This window comes from Lemur catta, chromosome 4, assembly GCF_020740605.2.
Source record: "Lemur catta isolate mLemCat1 chromosome 4, mLemCat1.pri, whole genome shotgun sequence".
NCBI classification, from domain to species: Eukaryota; Metazoa; Chordata; class Mammalia; order Primates; family Lemuridae; genus Lemur; species Lemur catta.
Window position 1 is genome coordinate 7,518,199 of NC_059131.1, and position 19,612 is coordinate 7,537,810.

The 19,612-nt window shown below is 50.7% G+C and overlaps 1 protein-coding gene across 1 annotated transcript in view; it reads left to right on the plus strand.

Moving 5' to 3' along the window:
• The window catches only part of GREB1 (growth regulating estrogen receptor binding 1), a 66,336-nt gene that overhangs the window by 29,524 nt on the left and 17,200 nt on the right, over nucleotides 1-19,612 (plus strand). Inside the window, exons 10-20 of the mRNA XM_045549053.1 lie at nucleotides 1,574-1,921; nucleotides 3,039-3,167; nucleotides 3,891-4,016; nucleotides 5,442-5,639; nucleotides 6,362-6,542; nucleotides 7,831-8,023; nucleotides 9,422-9,558; nucleotides 14,462-14,801; nucleotides 15,582-15,697; nucleotides 17,529-17,728; nucleotides 19,063-19,152. Of these exons, the coding sequence (XP_045405009.1) occupies nucleotides 1,574-1,921; nucleotides 3,039-3,167; nucleotides 3,891-4,016; nucleotides 5,442-5,639; nucleotides 6,362-6,542; nucleotides 7,831-8,023; nucleotides 9,422-9,558; nucleotides 14,462-14,801; nucleotides 15,582-15,697; nucleotides 17,529-17,728; nucleotides 19,063-19,152 (2,058 nt within the window). The remainder of the gene's footprint in view (nucleotides 1-1,573; nucleotides 1,922-3,038; nucleotides 3,168-3,890; nucleotides 4,017-5,441; nucleotides 5,640-6,361; nucleotides 6,543-7,830; nucleotides 8,024-9,421; nucleotides 9,559-14,461; nucleotides 14,802-15,581; nucleotides 15,698-17,528; nucleotides 17,729-19,062; nucleotides 19,153-19,612) is intronic.

Sequence of the window (19,612 nt, forward strand, 5' to 3'; positions counted from 1 at the left end):
TGGGGCTGTCCGTCGTATTCCCTTTTGTCTTTTCCGTTAGGGCACCACCACTCCCAGAAATCATAGTCCATGAATGTTTGCTTTAAGTAACATGTGGGATGTAAGCTCCATGAGGCCAGGAACCTCCAACAGCATCTGCAGCTCAAGCACACACCCAGCAGGTGGATGTTGAGGGGATGGAGGGATGTTGATATGGAAGCCAGTGAACAAAAGCATTTCCAGGAAAGGAGCGAGTCACTTGTGTCAGAGTGGCTGTGAGTTGAGTGGAGGGAAGACTGATCATGGACTGCTGGGTGTGGCCCTCCAGGAACAGTTGGCAGCCTTGAGGAGTGATAGATGAGGAGGTTGAGGACAAATGCCACATGGGAGTGGGTTAGAGAGAATGGGGCGGGGAACCAAACACTGCCAGTGTGGACAGCACCCTTCAGGAGCTTTGCTGGGTGGTGGTGGCTCTGGGATTCTGGAAGGAGACATGGGCTCGAGGGAAAGTTTTTAAAGATCAGAGAGAACAACTACAACTAATCCAATCAAATTCTAATCTGATGAGCTAGTTCAAATAGCGAATTCTGATCAAATCAACCCAATCAAAGATGGAGACATAAACAAACGAGACTCTGGCACAGCCCACTGGGCAGGTGGCAGGAGCCCCATTTTTGCAGGTCGGGAAGCTGCATGGTGAGAGCGCTCATAGCCGCATGGCAGGTGCTGAGTAGAGCTGGGCCGGAACTCGCCTTCGCCCCCTCCAGCTCATCAAGTAGAAAACTTGGACATGTAAACCAGGCAGTTCACCAAAGAGGAAATACTCGTAGGAAACAAAGTATTCAGGTTCGCTTGTCATCAAAGTGATGCAAATTAATAAACAAGTATTTTTCTCAATAACAGCCTAAATGATGTTATCCATTGGTGCTAGGTACAGTAAAACCAGTACCGTCGCACACTGTTAATGAGGTAAACTGACACGTTTGGGCCACTTGAGAGCAAGCTGATGAGATGTATTAGCTGGCTCTGTAAACCCACTTTTGAGGATTTAGGCAAAAGAAGTAATTTTCTATACATAAAAATGTATATTACAGAAATGTCTATAGAGATATTTATAGAGATGAATATTTGGAAGAAATTAGAGGATCCACAATAAATGGAGACCTTGCTAAGTAAATGATGGTGCCTCCATATGACAGGATGTTACGAAGACACTGACAGTGCTATTTATGAAGACTAGAGACAGCAGGGAAACGTGGTTATAGGGTAACGGTTAAGGAAGGAAGGCAAGACTGAAGTTGTATGCCCACAGTCGTAACAGCTGTTTAAAACCTGCATACACACACACACACACACACACACACACACACACACACATGCATTTTAAAAGACTGAGAAATACACAAAAATAGTGTGAGTCTATTAGGATAGTGAGATTATAGTAGATTTTATGCCCTCCCTATGTTCTCCAGCTATCTGTGACACTATTTAATAATAGCAATGATTTAGATTGCATTACTTTTAAGTTAGCCGGGCACATGTCCCCGGATGCCACGGCATGTGTGTCAGGCTGCCTCTGCCCGCTGTGTTGCAGCGGCGGATCAGGTGCCGCTGATGGAGGACCTGGAGCAGATCTTCCTGCGCTCCTGGCGCGAGTCGCACCTGACCGAGATCCGGCAGTACCAGCAGGCGGCGCAGCCTTTCCCAGCCACGCCCAGCACCGCGGCGCCCGTGACCTCGGCGCAGCTGCCCTGGCTGGCCAGCCTGGCCGCCAGCTCCTGCAACGACAGCGTGCACGTCATCGAGTGCGCCTACTCCCTGGCCGAGGGCCTCTCCGAGATGTTCCGGCTGCTCATCGAGGGCAAGCTGGCCAAGACCAACTACGTGGTCATCATCTGCGCCTGCCGTAACGCCGCCATCGACTCCTGCATCGCCGTCACGGGTGAGCGCTGCCACCTCTCGGCTGGTGGAAGAGCAGCCGTGGCCACGTCCCCGTCACTCTCCCGCTTTGCCTCGGGTGCCCCGGCCTTGCAGTAGCGGGTAGGACCTGCAGTTCGTGCTCAGTAGCTGGCTCCAGAAGGCGGCCTTGGTGCCCGAACAATGTGCTTAGTTCCCATCTCCTTCCTGCCCTGAGCTGCAAGGTCAGCAGTTCCCGTTTCTTCCCTTCAGAGACTGGGGTCAGCTTTGGAATCTGAAAAGACGTGGTTGAAATCTGGCTCCACCGTGCACCTGGCGCCGTGGCTGGTCACTCACGCCAAGACTGCAGCCCTCGGTTTCTTCCACATCCAAGGGAGATAAAAACCATGACTTTGTTGTGTTGTGTGGGTTCGTGAGCCAGTTTACTAACTAACTATAAAAACACTCATTGGTGCCCTATGTGCACAGCCACCGTCCTGGCGGTGGGGGCTGCAGAGTGAACACAGCAGGCTCTGCTTTGCTGGAATGTTCTTTCAGGCGGGGGAGCAGACGCCAAACATGGAGCTTGCCTGGCCCACGCAGACTTCCCCAGGTGGCGTGTGTCCCCACCTGAAATTTTCATGTCTCCGTAAGAAGTGCACATTGTTACATGCAGTGGCTCAGTTGCCCTTTGCCGTTCTTTGATCCTAAACTCACTGTTTTTTATGAATTCTTTACCTTAATTTGAGTACATTCAGTAAGAAACCTGTAGCCTCTGCTGTGTGTCAGGCGTCACTGTCTTGTGTCACCTTACAACAAGCCTGTGAGGTAGATGCTGCCGTTAGCCACGTACTCCAGACGAGGGTCTAGAAGGGTTAGGTGACTAGTCCAGGCTCACACGGCTAGTGGGGGAGACGCGTCCTCAGCCAACGCGCTGGATTCTCTGTAAGTGACCTCGGCCTTTTAGTTCCTCATCTCACCCTGCTCACCTGGGACAGGAGGTTGTACACCATTGGTTGATTTAGCAAACACGAACACCTGCTCGTGGCCGGGTGTGGTGCTGGGTTTGCGGGGGTAGAAAGATAAAGGTGTGGATCTTGTCATCAAAGAGTTCACTCATTCTAAAAGGAGAGGTCCCAGTGAAGATTATTGTTGTTTTGCAGGAAAATACCAAGCCCGGATTCTTTCCGAGAGCCTTCTCACCCCAGCAGAGTACCAGAAAGAAGTCAATTATGAGCTGGTTACCGGGAAAGTGGACTCACTGGGGGCCTTTTTTAGCAGCCTCTGCCCAGGTAGGCTTGTCCTGAGACAGGTGCAGGTGTGTAAATGGCTGAGACAGATCAGTGCGGTGGGAGACTCGTCTCTGCCCGTCCCGCCTGTGACCTGCGGCTGATCTTGATGTGTGGGGCCTCCCTGACTCCTGTGCACTAGCATTTGCGTCCCTTTCCTCCTTGCACATCAGCTGTGGCTTCTGGCTGGTTGTCTCTTCCTGCTCTGGCTGCTGAGTTCTCCTGGTGGGGGGGACCTTGTGGGTTCTGTCCCTTTAGGGTAGACAAGGCCCTTGTGCCTGTTCCTCTCCACCTTTCTACCTTTCCACCTTTCCTCGTTATCACCACTCCCTCCCTCGCCCTCTGAGTTGCCCGAGGCCCCCTGTGGGGAGCTCCTCTTGTGCTCAGTGCTGTGAGTACCCTGCCCCTTCTTTGCCTGGCGACTCACCTCTCAAGACTCCTCTCTTGTCCCCTAGAAAGTGGGCTGGACCCTTGCTCCCCTGATGGGCTTGGAACCTTCCTCTCTGTCCTCTAATATCTCCTTCTTCCTTCTGCCCAAGGACTGGCCATGTCTGGAGGGACTCAGTTTGTTAATGTGTCGCATCCTCACGGACAGGAAAGGCCATGTCACCTGTATTTCCATTACTCTGGGCCTCAGGACAGTACCCGACATGTGTTCTGTAGATGTTTGCTGAGTTTCACTGAGATAGAAAACCCATTTCTGGTTATTTTCTATGTTTTGGGCAGAGGGTGACATTGACATTTTGCTGGACAAATTTCATCAGGAAAATCAAGGCCATATTTCTTCCTCACTCACTGCCTCTGTCACTAAAGCAGCGTCCCTGGATGTCAGCGGGGCACCGGTGTGCACAAGTGAGTGATGAGAGGAGCTGCCCAGGGTGCTGGGTGTGCTGGGGGAGGGGGGTCAGAGACACAGGTGTGCCCAGGGAGTGATGAGTAGGAAGGGAAAGGTGTGCTGGGGGGGGCAGAGGCACAGGTGTGCTCAGGGAGTGGGGGTGGGGCCACAGGTGTGCTTAGGGAGTGGGGTAGAGCACAGGTGTGCTCAGGGAGTGGGGGTGGGGCACAGGTGTGCTCAGGGCATGGGGGTAGGGCACAGGGGTGCTCAGGGAGTGGGGGCGGGGCACAGGGGTGCTCAGGGAGTATGAGCGGGGCACAGGTGTGCTCAGGGAGTGGGGGCGGGGCACAGGGGTACTCAGGGAGTGGGGGCGGGGCACAGGGGTGCTCAGGGAGTATGGGTGGGGCACAGGGGTGCTCAGGGAGTGGGGGCGGGGCACAGGGGTGCTCAGGGAGTATGGGCGGGGCACAGGTGTGCTCAGGGAGTGGGGGCGGGGCACAGGGGTACTCAGGGAGTGGGGGCGGGGCACAGGGGTGCTCAGGGAGTATGGGTGGGGCACAGGGGTGCTCAGGGTGTGGGGGCGGGGCACAGGGGTGCTCAGGGAGTATGGGCGGGGCACAGGTGTGCTCAGGGAGTGGGGGCGGGGCACAGGGGTACTCAGGGAGTGGGGGCGGGGCACAGATGTGCTCAGGGAGTATGGGCAGGGCACAGGTGTGCTCAGGGAGTGGGGGGGCACAGGTGTGCTCAGGGAGTGGGGGGGGTGGAGGCGGGGGCACAGGTGTGCTCAGGGACTGATGAGTGGGAGGGGCGCATGCACCTGGGCCTGGCCTAGTGAGGCAGCATCCAAGGTTCTGGGGTTCAGGGTAGCAGTATCAGAGACACATGCACTAGTTAGAGCATCTTCCTCATATCAAAGTAGACCTGATACCTAATTTTATGTTTAGTCTTTATTGACAACAATCTCATTTTATCCTGAAATGTGCATCTTTACACTGTTCCTGAGAGAGTACATTTCTCTTAGCCGATTTCCTGCCTACGTATGAATTGCTGAAATTCTTTATTCATAGCAAGTTCTGAAGCCCTGTGATGGTTTCCTCTTTTCTGGAGAACTTGCAGCCCTTTTCCAAACTGCAATCTCAGCGTCACCTACCCTGGGATGGGCTCCTTGTCCCTCCAGGCAGATCAGGTCACTGTCTCCTCTGTGTTCCCCAAGAGCCTGATTTGTACTTTTATTGTCAAATGAAGAAAGTCATGTAAAGTGACTACCCGGTGCCTGGCTGAGAGCAGACACTTGATAAATGAATTGTTTTCTTTTCCTTCACTGCTTCGCACATGGGTCCGTCTCCTCCTGGGACTGGAGCTCACTGTCTGATTCCCAGGCCGGGGGCTGGGCGTAGCTGTCTGCTCTCGGGCTCACCTGGCTCGCTGGGGTCTGGTTCCAGGTTACCGTCTGGAGCCGCATGGCATTCGGCCGTTCCAGTTGGCAGTGGCACAGAAACTCCTCTCCCACGTGTGTTCCATTGCCGACTCCAGCACTCAAAATCTGGACTTGGGATCCTTCGAGAAGGTGGACTTTCTAATTTGCATTCCACCCTCAGAAGTGACCTACCAGCAGACTCTCTTCCATGTCTGGCATTCAGGTACGGGGCCTTTTGGGGACAAGCTGTGTGGCCTGCATGGAGAAGCTTCGATCTGCCTAAATTCACGTTTGGATGTTAACACCATTCTTTGCTCTAGAGTGGGTAGGACAAGTGTTATTGCTCCCATTTTATAGATTGTGAAACTGATGTCAGAGACAGTGACTTGCCCAAGATTTTAGAATCTGTTGAAGGTAAAGGCAAGACTTAAACTTTTGCTATGTCCCACCACTAACTACATGTTGTTATTTGGCTTCCACTGAACGTGCTTTCCCTGTTCTTTCAAGGATGTCGTATTTAGACATGACACATGCAGAGAGTCAACGTCTTAACTGAAAGGACTCTCTCTGCAGTGGTGCAACGTAGGGCCCTGTGGCTTTCAGACTGAGAGAGGGACTTTGTTGGTGGTGGGACCTTTCCATCCCCCCAGCCTCGCCATGGCTGGGCTCAGCTGCTCCACACAGACGGCTTTGTTGGTGCCCCTGGGTGGGCTGCTGTGCACACGGCGAAGCTGAAGCACAGCCTGCCTCCGCCCTGGCTCCTGTATGGAGCAGTTGCATGGCTGCCACATGCACGGGAGTCTCCTCCCTACTGGTCTCTCTGTCTGCGTCCCGGAAGCCTCAGGCCCAGCTCCGCACCTGCTGTGTAGGAGACCCCCCGTCTGAGCAGGTGGGAGCTGGGGAGCGTGTCTGTGGGGCTGCTGACCTATCTTCACGGTGTTGCAGGGGTTTTGCTGGAGCTCGGCCTGGACAAGGAACATATGACCAGGCAGAGGGTAGAACAGCATGTTCTGAAGCTCGACACGGAGGCACAGACAAAATTTAAGGCCTTTCTGCAAAACTCCTTCCAGAATCCACACACGCTTTTTGTCCTAATCCACGACCATGCCCACTGGGACCTTGTGAGGTTAGAGTGACTTGGTATATGACGGGTTGATGTTTTCCTTCTTTGAAATGATACAGGTGAATGTTACTTGGGGCTGAGGGTACAAGTCTTGAAAAGCTGGATGGTGTTAGGGCTTGGTACTTGTAAGCAGATGCCATGATGTTTTTCAGAATCTTAGCACTGGAAATTATCTCAGGGATCATCTAGTGCAGCCTCTGAAATTTACCACCATGGAGGCTCAGAGTCGTGCAGTGGGGTGGGGCTCGTTGTTGGTGGCAGTGACAGGCCTACAGCCCAGGGCTGGGAGTCACGGCCTGGTGTGCTTTCTCCACAGCCCACTCAGTGACAGGGAGCCACGCGGGTGCAGGGTGAGGGGGAGTGTGGGGTCCTGATAGAGCAGCTCAGCCCAGCCCCTCCCAGTACCGTGGTCCCTGCTGGCCCCTGGTTTCTAGTTCATCAGGATCATTGCTGTGAGACTGGCCTTGGGGTTGTGTGTTCAGATGCTGCCACTGATGTAGGTGAGGAAGAAGGAGGCTCGTGGGCCCGATGCTGGAGAAAGCGTTTGGTTATCACAGTACTCGCAGACATTTAGGGCTGGCCAGGCCTGAAAGATCACCCAGGTGAAGGGTGTACCACCTGGGGTCCTTGTATGGGCTTGGGGAAGTTTGACATGCTGAAGTTAAAGAAAGAGCTGTATTGTGAACATTCACTTTGGGGGTAGGTTTCTCAGAGTGGCTGCCTGCCATCCAACAGGTTAAGCATTGATTTGTTTTTTCCCATCCCCTGGATTTAAAGCAGAGAATGCCAAGGCCATTGTCTTGCAGCAAAAGGCTGAGCTGGGCCCGTCTAAACTGCTGTCCATTCCTTTAATGCTGCCTTTTAAATTTAGTATAGAAGTTGCCATTTTATATCCTCTTTGGCCATTTCAAGGTCAGAAGGACTTTAGGGAAGAGAATTTAAGGAGATAAATACACAGATTGGGCCAGAGGTGAAAATGCAATTCACTTCACACCCCTGGGTACAAATCACTGTTCTGGAGGAGTAGATGGATTTGTACCTCGTAAGAAATCCTTTATAGATACTGTTCCTCCAGGTGAATTTTTCTTAAGGAATGAGTATCAGGGGAGTCCCTAGCAGGTACCTGAAGTCTAGTCTTTTTTTTTTTTCTTTTCCTAGTCATGGGTAGAGCCATAATTTTCAGTTGTTGGCAAAGTTGAGAATTATTTATTCAACTGTTTTATGCTTGTAAAATTATAAAACAGTATTAGTGATTCCATTTATTGTTTCTTCTCTTTTCCTCCCTCAGTAGCGCTGTTCATAACCTCTATTCTCAAAGTGACCCGTCTGTGGGATGGGTGGACAGACTGCTCAACTGCAGGGAGGTGAAGGAGGCCCCCAACATTGTGACGCTGCACGTGACGTCCTTCCCGTACGCGCTGCAGACGCAGCACACCCTCATCAGCCCCTACAACGAGATCCACTGGCCTGCCTCCTACAGCAACGTGAGTGCCCTGGGCCCGCTGGCCTTGGTGTAGCGCAGTGCTTGAGTTGGGAGAAATTGCGTTTAGTAAAAATCTTCTCCAGCGTGGTTGGGGATCGGTGGGTTCCAGCTCCTTGGATCTTTGATTCAACCCAGGGTTAGATTTAAACCCTTCTTTGTCGTTTTGGAAACCTTCCTGCAATACACCAGTTGGCTTCCTCATCTCAGAATTCACAAAGCAGTGCTGCCGGTTTGGCATTTTCTCCAGTGGCTGTGGCTCTCTGAGCAGCCTGAACGTTTGCTCTCGTGGCATGGGATACAGCTGTTGCAGAGAGAGCCCTTGAGGGCTGTGGGGATTTGGGCTCCATACGGAGTGACTCTAAGCATAGCTAGAAGCTTTAGGAATGTCCCTGTTTTTCCTGTCTCTGCATCCTTGTGAGGTTCAAAATGTCCTCCTTCAAACTGAACATACATCCTCAAAGCCTGGTGAGTTTAGTTTTAGTTTAGCACCTGGCATCATCTCATCAAAACAAAACAGACTAAGGCAATTCTGGTAATTTGAGAATTCTGGGTGGTTGGATTCTAGCTAATTACACAAGGAATAAACATAAAGTTTTAGACTCCTTGGGAGTGTCTCACAATCACCCAAGGAACTTTTAAAAATAACTGATGCTTGGCTTCAGTCCTGTAGACTCAGAATGGGTGAGATGATAGCCCGTGTCCATGTGGCACTTGCCGTGAGCCGGGGGCGCTGCTGGAAGAGCCTCGTGCCGTGAACTCGCACAGAGGCAAGTGCTAGGGTGAGCTCTGACTGACAAATGGGGAAAGTGAGACGGAGGTTTGGGCCACTTGCTGAAGGCCAGGCAGCCAGAGTGGTGCAGCCAGGATGTGACCCAGGCCGCTGGCTCCATGGCCCTGGCTCTTAGCCACTGTGCTATTCAGGGGTGGAGTTCACACCTTTGTATTTAACAACCTTCCTCAACTTTAGAATTTTATGTCAACATGAGTAAAATTGGCCAGATAAGTAAGTTTTTTTCTATTGACTTTTAGCAGCAACTGAATGTAAGATAATGGATATAATTGATTTGCCTATTCCTAAAACTAGCTTAAGGTTGTGGAAAGAAGCAATTTTAACAAAGTTGTATATTAAAAGATAAGGTTAATTTTCTTCTTGGTAAAGATGTAAGGAACAAATGAATGGAAAATGCTTGACTGATGGGGATATATCATCCTTAAAGTGTGGGATGCTCTCTGCTCTGGGTCTGCAGATAGAAGAAATTTATCAAATGCCATCCAAGGACTGCGTAGTCTGCACAATGAGATCAAGATGCCAGTGCAGGTTGTCACAGGCCTGGCACGCAAACCTCCGACCATCCTGTGAATGCAACATTTGAGTGACTGACACTCTTCTCTATTTTAGGGAGTGGACTTATATCATGAAAACAAGAAGTACTTCGGGCTGTCAGAGTTTATTGAATCTACCCTTTCAGGACACAGCCTTCCCTTGCTCCGATACGACAGCTCCTTTGAGGCCATGGTCACTGCATTAGGAAAAAGGTACATGTCTTTCTTCGAAGGTACTGGAAGTGCTCAGTAGCTTAACGTGCAAGTTGAGGTGTGTTTAGCCAACCCAGGAATTCCCAGAGGGGCGTTCACCTCCCTTCCTTCCTCTGTGACTCAACCTCTCTGTTAAAGTGACCCTGGTTTATTTCTTCTGTGTTTGAGTCTCTTTGGGTCAGTGATATTTTTGTCATGTTGTTGCTCCAGAAAATTTTAGAGATGAGAATGGGTAGAAATCTGCTGGCATGTGGAGTTGTGTTTGCGAATCAATGGAAGGCAGGAAAACAGGAGGTAAGATACCAAAGGTTTAAAGGAAACGAGTGATGGTAACAGTTGGCTTCATTTTTATTTCTGATGCGTATCATCCATTGAGTGCTTATTTTGTGCCATTCACCATTCCATGAATCTTACTTCATTGTCTTGGTCCTCACTCCCTCTCTGACCAGTTGCTACTATTATCCCCATTTTGCAGATAGAGAAACTGAGGCTCAGAGAGGCTCTGTAACTTTCTCAGGTCACCTGTCTAGCAAGTGACAGAACTGGGTGAGAGCCCAGGATCAATCTGACTGCACAGCTAGCCCTTTTAACAACAGACCTCATTACAGATGAGGAAACTGAGGCTCAGGGAGGCTAAGTGATCGCCACCATCCACACAGTCCATATGTGGTAAAGCCACGCCAAGTTTCATAGACTGTCTAGTGCAAAGCAAAAAGAGCGGCTCTGCATTGACCATCGGCATGAGCCAGTCCCGGCCCACCCCTCATTGCACCTCGTTCTTCCCATTTGCAGACAAAAGGATTAAATTAGACATGTATTTCTCAAGCTGTGTTCCAAGATATACTGCTTTGGCTGGATAGTAATAGCTGTTAAGCCAAAAGGGATTCCATAGTGAAATGTGTTTGAGAAACATTACATTTAAGAAAAGAATTCCTTTTCCATGAGAGTTCTCAGAGCTGTCAGAGTACCCATGCGTGCTGTAAGTCTCCAGACGGCTAGAGATGTCCAGTAGCTCATGGGATTAGTGTTCCCCAGAACTCCCTTTGGGAAACTAAGTCTCTTAGATACCTTTCAAATCTGTGATTCTGATAGAGATTAATCAGGCTGGTTTTCCAACTCACAGGTTGGCAGCTGAGCTCTCATCAACTTGCTGAGCGAGGAAGCCCTCTGAGATTTACATCGAGGCTCAGAGAACCAGCCTTTGCCCGTGCTCTGCCAGCTCCTGGCTTCCCTTCAGGCAGCCAGCACAGGGGGGTGCTTAGGGTGCTGTAGGCTCTGGGCTCAGTGCTGTACAGTTATTGCCTAAAACCATCCTCACAGCTGCACAGTGAGGTAGCACATACTGTTATTCCCATTTTGCAGATGAAGAAACTTGAGACTTAGGCCACTTTACCCAAGGTCACATGGGGGGTTTATAGCAAAGCTGGACCCAAACCCTGGTCACTTGGCTCCAAAACTGCATAACCACCAAGCCATATAAGGTCTCTGGTAAACTCGTGAAGGCCAGGCTCGACCACTGTGCTGATACATCTTGGCCTTGGCAAATCATTTAACCTGTCTAAACTTCTGTACCCTCACCTGCAGAACAAATCCGCTTTCCTAGCGGCAGCTTATGAGAGTTTCATGAGATAAAGTACACGCTGAGAGCTCAGGCTCTGAAATCATCCCTCCTGGGTTTGAGTCCTGAGTCCACCACTAACCAGCTGTGAGACTTTCAGACAGTTTCTCAGTTCCCTATGGGGACGATCATATCTACAGCACAGGGATGTTCTGAGGATGGAATGAATACCTGGCACACATCACAGGCTCCTGCTGGCTGCTGCCACCTCCACTGCCATCATCACAATTCCTCCCCCTTTCCCTTTACTAAACTAGAAATATTGCATAGAGATCAAGTTTGTACATTCCACTGCGTGAGAAGGGAGTATCAAACCGTAGGTTGCTGAGATATGGAGAATCATAGGAACTTCTAGGAGAAATGTAGCCCAAACACCTCATTTTAGAATTGTGGGAACTGAAGCTCAGAGAGGGAGAGTGATTTGCCCAAGTTCACACAGCCTATTTGTGGCAAGCTGCACTATAGCCAGGCGTGATGTTCTTCCCACTGAACCCTGCTGCCTTTCCTAGGAATCATGTGTCTGGGAAACTCTTGAAACTGGTAATTTGAACGGAAGGAGATAAAGGTAAGAACACAGCGCACCTCCTCTTGCTACCGCGTGCGCGGCCAGACTGCTAGATCACCGTGTGTCACAGAGACCGCACACAGCTGGGGAGTCTGCTTGTAGGGCTGCAAATCTGACACCAACCTACTGCAACTTAAAAGATCTAGACATTTAACAACGCTAATTTTTATTCCAGTATGTTGTCTGTGCACCTGCCGTGCTTTAGGGCCTTACCATAAAGGCTTAAGGGTGGGCCTAGTTCTCTGCTGAGCCACAGCTGGGCACATTTCTGTGCCTGACCTGTGGGTGCTGTTTGGAGCTGGGCACCAGTTCTGCCTCCAAACGCTTTTTTTTTAAAAAAAAAAAAAAAAAAAAAAAAACCACAACGGCTTTAGTGAGGAATAACTGACATGCAAGAAACTGCACATACTTAAAGTATCCAATTTTTTTTTTTTTTTTTTTTTTAGACAGAATCTCACTCTGTCACCCTGGGCTAGAGTGTAGTGGCATCATCATAGCTCACAGCAACCTCAAACTCCTTGGGCTCAGGCGATCCTCCAGCCTCAGCCTCCTGAGTGGCTGGGACTATGGGTGCATGCCACAATGCCTGGCTAATTTTTCTATTTTTAGTAGAGACGGGGTCTCACTATTGCTCAGGCTGGTCTCAAGCTTCTGAGTTCAAGCAGTCCTCCCACCTCGGCCTCCCAGAATGCTAGGATTAGAGGTGTGACTCACTATGTCCGGTCTTCAATTTGAATTTTGACACATGTAGACACTGGTAAATCTTCACCACCACCAAGATAATGAACAAAAATTTCCTCCTGCCCTGTTGTCATTCCTTCCTCCTATCTCTTTCACACTGTAGTTTGCATTTTCTAGAGTTTTATATAAATGAAATTGTTTGTACACTATGTACTCCTTTTTGGTCAGCTTTCTCAGTGTAATTATACTAAGATTCATTCATATTGTTGCATGTATCAATAGTTTGTTCATTTTGGGGGCTAGCATTGTAAAATGGAATACTATTGTATGGCTGTACCAGTTTGTTTATTTCCTGGTTTAAGGGACATTTAGGTTGTTTTTCAGTTTTGGCTATTACTGATAAAGCTACTCTGAACATTCATGAACAAGGCTTGGTGTAGGCATATGCTCCCATTTCTCTTGGGTAAATACCTAGATGTGGAATGGCTGGGTCATGTTGGAGATGTATGTTTAACTTTTTAACAAACTGCCAGTTGTTTTCCAAAGAAGTTCATTTTGCAATTCCACTAGTTTCAGTTGCTCTACATCTTTGCCAGCACTTGGTAGGTCAGTCTTTTTAATTTTAGCCATTCTGGTATTTGTGAAGTTGTATCTCATTGTAGTTTTAATTTGAATTTCTCCAATGACTAATGATGTTGAGTATCTTTACATGTGTTTATCTGCCATGTGTATATCATCTTTGATGAAGTGTCTCTTGATAAGTTAACTTCTTTATCATTATGAAATGACCCAAAGAATATTATTCTTTGTTCTAAAATCCATTTTATATGATATTAATATTGTTATTCCAGCTTTCTTTTGATTAGTGTTAGCATTGGTTATAATTTTCCATCCTTTTACTTTTAGCCTATTTATTTATTTGAGATAGGGTCTCACTCTGTTGCCTGGGCTTGAGTGCAGTGGTGTCATCATAGCTCACTGCATTCTCAAATTGCTGGGCTCACACAATCCTCTTGCCTCACCCTCCTAAGCAGTTGTGACTACAGGTGTGTGCCATCACGCCTTGCTAATTTTTCAATTTTTTTTGTAGAGATGGGGTATTGCTATGTTGCTCAGGCTAGTCTCAAACTCCTGGCCTCAAGTGATCTTCCTGCTTCAACCTCCCAAAATGCTAGGATTATAGGCATGAGCCACTGCACCCAGCCTCTTTGTGTCTTTGTGTTTAGTTTCTTGTAGGCAGCTTATAGTTGGGTCTTGCTTTTTTATTCAATCTGATAATCTCTGCCTTTTAATGGAGATGTTTACACGATTTACATTTAATGTGGTTGTTGATATGGCTGGGTTTAAATCTACCAGCTTGCAGTTTGTCTCATCTAATTTTTATTTTTTCTGTCTCTGTCACCTGTAACTCTTTGTTGTGATATTTAGTGGCTGCTTTACAGTTTATAGTATATATCTTTAACTTACAGTCTATTTTCTGGTGATATCACACCACTTTATATGTAAGATTCTTACAATAGTATATTTCTATTTCCACCCTCCTAGGCTTTGTACATTGTTGGATTCATTTTACTTGTATGTTATAAACTCTACAATAAGTTATTTTTGCTTAGACAATCACCTTTTAAAGCTATTTAAATAATAAGAAAAATAACCTTTTACATTTACCCAACATGGTTACTATTTCTAGTGTTCTTTATTCCTTTGTGTAGATCCAGATTTCCATCTGGTATCATTTTCCTTATATCTGAAAAACTTCCTTCCTTGAACATTTCTTGTAGGGCAGGTCTGCTGGATGAATTCTTTCAGCTTTTGTTTCCCAGCTGGAAAAAACAAAGGACCTTATCATTTGGTTTCTAAGGGAGGCTTCTAATCAGGGCTCCAACAACCAGCTTCTACAGGCAGCGCCACGGTTCGTAGTGGGCAGTTGCCTGCCGGAGCGAGGACGTCCTGGCGCTGCTGGCGCGCAGGGCCGCGGTCTCGGGACGCCGTGGGTCGGAGCGAGGCCGTCACGCGCGGTGTCTCTGTGTTCCTTGCAGGTTCCCCCGCCTGCACAGCGCGGTGATCAGGACCTTTGTTCTCGTGCAGCACTACGCCGCCGCGCTGATGGCCGTGAGCGGCCTCCCGCAGATGAAGAACTACACGTCGGTGGAGACGCTGGAGATCACGCAGAACCTGCTCAGCTCCCCGAAGCAGTGTCCCTGCGGCCACGGGCTGATGGTGCTGCTGCGCGTGCCCTGCTCGCCGCTGGCCGCCGTGGCCTACGAGCGGCTGGCCCACGTGCGCGCGCGCCTGGCGCTGGAGGAGCACTTCGAGATCATCCTGGGCACCCCCAGCTCCGGCATCACCGTGGGGAAGCACTTCGTGAAGCAGCTCAAGGTCGGCGGGCGCTGTGCGCAGGGGCGGGAGGGTGTCGGTACGCCTGGGGAGCCGCCCGGGGGACCAGGAGGGCCGGGGAGGGGCAAGAAACTCCTTAACAGGGCCAGCCATCCTGGCCACCCTTGCACCGACACTGCCCTGCCACAGCAGTCCTCTGGGTTGCAGCATGGCTTTCTTGCTTCCTGGGGGCACGTTTGTCCTTGTCTTTGTTTAGCTGACAGTGTTGCCTGCAGAACTCAGCTCCATGTCTTCTCCTCTTTCGGGAAGTGCCCTCTCCAACGCCTGCCATGGGCGGTGCTAGTCCCTGCCTGCCACCCCACTGCTTCCCCCTGGGGGACAGGGCCACCCCCACCCATCTCAGCCCCCCAAAGCCTAGCACAGTGCCTGGCCACAGTGGGTTCTTACTGAACCTGCAGGTGACAGAAAATGCAAAAGTGTTAGGGAAGGAATATTGAACAAATGAAGGGGACAGTATGAAAGGCATGACACCAGCCTGAGAGGACAAAGTAGAAGACATTAGGGTCAATTGAGGACATGTACTTTCTCCCAAAGCATCAGTCAGTAACATACCCTTGAGCACCCAGGATGTGTTCTGGGCGGCTGAAAGGACAGCGGGGAAGTGGACAGTGAGCTTACGGGCAGCATGAAGAGCTTCCTCTTTCATCAAAGGACTGACTCTGAGGGCTTCAGATCAGTGGGAGGACGTCAAGGTTCCCCTGGAGCTGGGCCAGTTGGGAAGTAAGCAGCCTCATGGCTTTATTTCTTTTTAATTATCTGCAGATGTGGCAGAAGATCGAGGACGCAGAGTGGAGACCTCAGACGTACTTGGAGTTGGAGGGCCTGCCCTGCATCCTGATCTTCAGTGGGATGGACCCGCACGGGGAGTCCTTGCCGAGGTGAGCGGAGGGGCTTTTGCCCTGGCGGGCTTCGAGGGGCCAGCTGCCTGGGCCCCGGCTGGGGCAAGTGTACCAGGCTGGGCTACGGCGGCTTGACTGCAGATGGTGCCTTTCGCACTCACAGGCATCATGGGTTGTGTGTTTATTGTGACAATTCCCAGCAGAGGGCAGTGAAATGCGTCTGAGCCACAAGCAGCTTTTCCTGACTCTCAGAGGGCCACTGTCTGGGCTCATCCAGGAGCTGTTGCCAGCTGCGTGGGTGGAGGCCCTGCAGCGGAGTTAGGATTTCACGCCTCCCGAGCTCAGTTTCCCCACGCGGAGCTGGCTGTGTGTCAGGAAAGGCTGGCTGCATTCAGGATAGGACTGCACCATCTCCAGGGCTCGGAGCTGCAGTGACTGCTGGCACCTAGGCTGCGGCAATGAGGCCCCACCTGGCTTATGAGGTGTTCTGGGAAGAGGGGGCCAACAGCCGCTGCTTGGGAAGGGCTGGTTTTTCCAGCACAACGAGGGGACTGTCTCAAAGGCTGTGTTCTTCTGACACCATCACAGCCTTGGAGATCTCAGCCACACCCCCACAGTGTCTCCTGGTGGCCTCTAGGCCTCCACACAGACAGGCAGCCGCTCAGGGCAGGAGTCCCTGGGCCTCCTGGAAGGCAGTCGCTTGGAGTAGCAGTGACAGGTTGGCTTTCAGAGACTTATCCGTGGGGGAGGGCAGGCAGCGGGGCCTTTGCACATCCGTCCTGTGTAACAGGATATTAAGAGCTGACATTGATTGAGTTCCTGTTAGGTGTTGGCCACTGTCCTAGATTCTTCTTATGCTTTGTTTCATTTTATTCTCACCTTAACCCTGGGGAAAGGTAGCATTTCAGTAGTCCCATCTTACTGATGAAGAAACTGGTGTTTGTTGAGGTTACGCCAGTACTGAGCGAAGCTGGCGGTGGGCCTGGCTTCCTTCCGCTGGGCCACACCACACTCACGCAAGTGGCACTGTGCGTGCTGCCTGCTCACGGGCCAGGTAAGGGAGGCTTTGGAACATTTGACCTTGGTTGTTGCTATTTCACATGGATTAATTCTTCTATTCCTCTACTCCTTAAAGGACTAAGACAATGTCTTAATGTATTTAAAATTTTAGCATTTACTGAGTACCTCCTTTGTACCAGGTGCTGTGGTCTGTGCTAGTCTTTTAACATAGCACTTGCTCTTTGCAGCAATGGTGTCTCTATCCTGTTTCATAGTTGAGTAAATGAAAGGTCACTTGCCTGAGATCACATGAGCAGTAAGTTGCAGAGCCCGACTGGAACCCACATCTGCCCCCTCCAAGCCCTGGGCTTTGGTTATGTTTCTACTGCAGGACCCAGGGGGTTCTTTCCTCTGCTGCTCACAGATGTCATTTCTTGTTGGTGTCACCTCAATTGCCATCATATCCCAGCATCTACTACCCTGGCACATGTTAAATGTTGATTAAATAATTAAACGTCCACTTATTGCACTTAATCTTCACAGCAATGCACTTAGCCATTATATGTTTCCATCTTTCAGATAGAAAAAATCAGAGCCTCAGGGGAGTTGTGCAGCTTGTTGAAATTTCCATCACTAGCAAGTGGCAGAGCTGGGCTTCAAGCTCTACTTTTGTCTGACCCAAAGTCCTTGCAACGCAGGACCAAGTGCACAGCCGGTGCCCCCAGAGCTGCTGGCCTTCCCATTCGCACCAGTCCCCGGGTCCTAGTGAGGAAGGCAGGGTGTGGTCCTGGTCACCACTGCCTTTAGCACCGCGAGCAGCACCTCATCTGTCGAAGGCACGTGATAAATGCCTTCCTCTGTGTCCTGCTAGGTCTCTGCGGTACTGTGACCTGCGTTTGATAAACTCCTCGTGCTTGGTGAGAACAGCCTTGGAGCAGGAGCTGGGCCTGGCTGCGTACTTTGTGAGCAGTGAGGTCCCCTTGGAGAAGGGGGCTAGAAACGAGGCCTTGGAGAGTGACGCGGAGAAGCTGAGCAGCACCGACAATGAGGATGAGGAGCTGGGGACGGAAGGTGAGGTGGCCTGGCCTTCAGCCAGGAGTTCCTGCCGGCACATCTTCCCTGGCTTCTGATCTCTGAAGCCACCTGTACTTGTGTAGACAGCTGTCCGTGAGCCTGGCTGCTTTCCACTGGGCCACGACACACTTAAGCAAGCGGCACTGTGCATGCTACGTGCTCACGGGCCAGGTAAGGGAGGTTCCGGGACGTTTGATCTCAGTTCTTGCTATTTTGACAGCAGCAGCTCAGCAGCCTGGGCCTGTCTGCTGGGCAGCCGCTCGGGGTGGGAGTTTTCTGGCCTTTGATGAGAGAGGTGGCAGAGCCCTCGCCAAGTTCAGATCTGGCTCCCTCCCCCTTCTTCTCTGGTGGTGCGAGAAGATGAAAATCCCTCTAGGTTCTTCCTAGTTCTAGAATTCTTAAAGAATAGGAAGAACAATCGAGATTTCTTAGAGTTCAAATCCATGCTTTGTTCATATTGTTGGTGGAGTCCTACCTGGTGTAAGATTTGCTTATTTCCTCTGTGAGCCAACAGTGTGCTGTCCATTACTGAGATTTATGAAAACAGGCCAGTTTTGTTTGCAGACTCTTAAAATCTGACACCATAATTTTAATAGGATACATGAACAAGAACATTGCAAGGCATTTGGCTATAGTCAACAGTGTGGTGAGAAAAACTAAAAAGCCAATAATATAATAAGTACAAAGCAGTTGTGGAGTGTGGCAGGGTGGAAAGAGATGGATGTGGTCACAGCCCAGGCCTGCAGTCGCCCTCCTCTGTCCCCCGACTGTGGGAACCCTCCTAGCCTCAGCTTGTTCATCTGTAAAATGGGGCTGGAGAGAGCTGCCCGCCTAGGACTGTCTTTCAGAGACATCACCGCAAGCCTGATATGCTCCCACTTCCCTGGTGCCGCGGCACGACTCCTTGGTGTCTCACGACCCTCCTTTAGTTTCACTGCACCTCTCAGCCCCCAGCCCCCGCCCAACGTACTTGCCCACACTAGACTCGTGGTGGTGGCCGGGCCGCCCTCCTCACCTGTGGGGTTCTCCTTTCCCTGTTTCACCTGGGAGCCCCTGAGCCCTTCAGGACCCAGGCCAGACGGCACCACTTGCAGCAGTTCTCCCCGCTCCTGTCTCTGGGCCACCCAGCTCTGTCCCCCACCTTGTCCACCGTCTGCGGCCGCGCCTCACTGGGCCTGTCTGCTCAGTGCTGAGTGCCTGGGAATGGCAGACGAATGAACGAATGGATGGAGGGATGAGACATGTGAACGCATGTTACAAACTGTGAAGTGCCTGGCAAATGTAAGGGACGGTGATTACGATGCATTTTTAGTGTGTGTGTTTTGCAACAGGCTCCACCTCGGAGAAGAGAAGTCCCGTGAAAAGGGAGCGATCCTGTTCCCACGACTCCGCGTCCTCGTCCCTCTCCTCCAAGGCGTCCGGTGAGTCCCCCTAAGACTATCTTCTGAGGGTTTAGAGAATAAGAGGAGACGTGTATAGGGCTGTTTGCTGACCCTTTATTTTTCCGTCAGAGCTGGAAAGAGGAGGAATCCGTGAAGACCCAGATGCAGTGGAGGGTCAATGTTTCAGGGCACTTGGGATCTGGGACCTGGAGGCCTCTGGGCGGGACTGAAGGGCTCGGCCACGCTGTTCTCAGGGGACAGCCGTGGACTCTGTCCCTCGCCGTGGCCGGGCCGCGGGCAGAGTCCTCGCTGTGCTGGGGGACTCCCTCGGGCCTCTCCATGAAGCTGTTGGGTCGGGAATCGCTCTGCCCTGGGGAGGGGCGTGAGGGAGGGTGTTCTTGTGGAGGAAAGTAGACATGGAAGACGTCGTTGGGCAGAAGCAACAAAAGGCAGCGAGAGCACGTGACCCTCGCCCAGGACTGCGCTTTGGCGGAGGGAG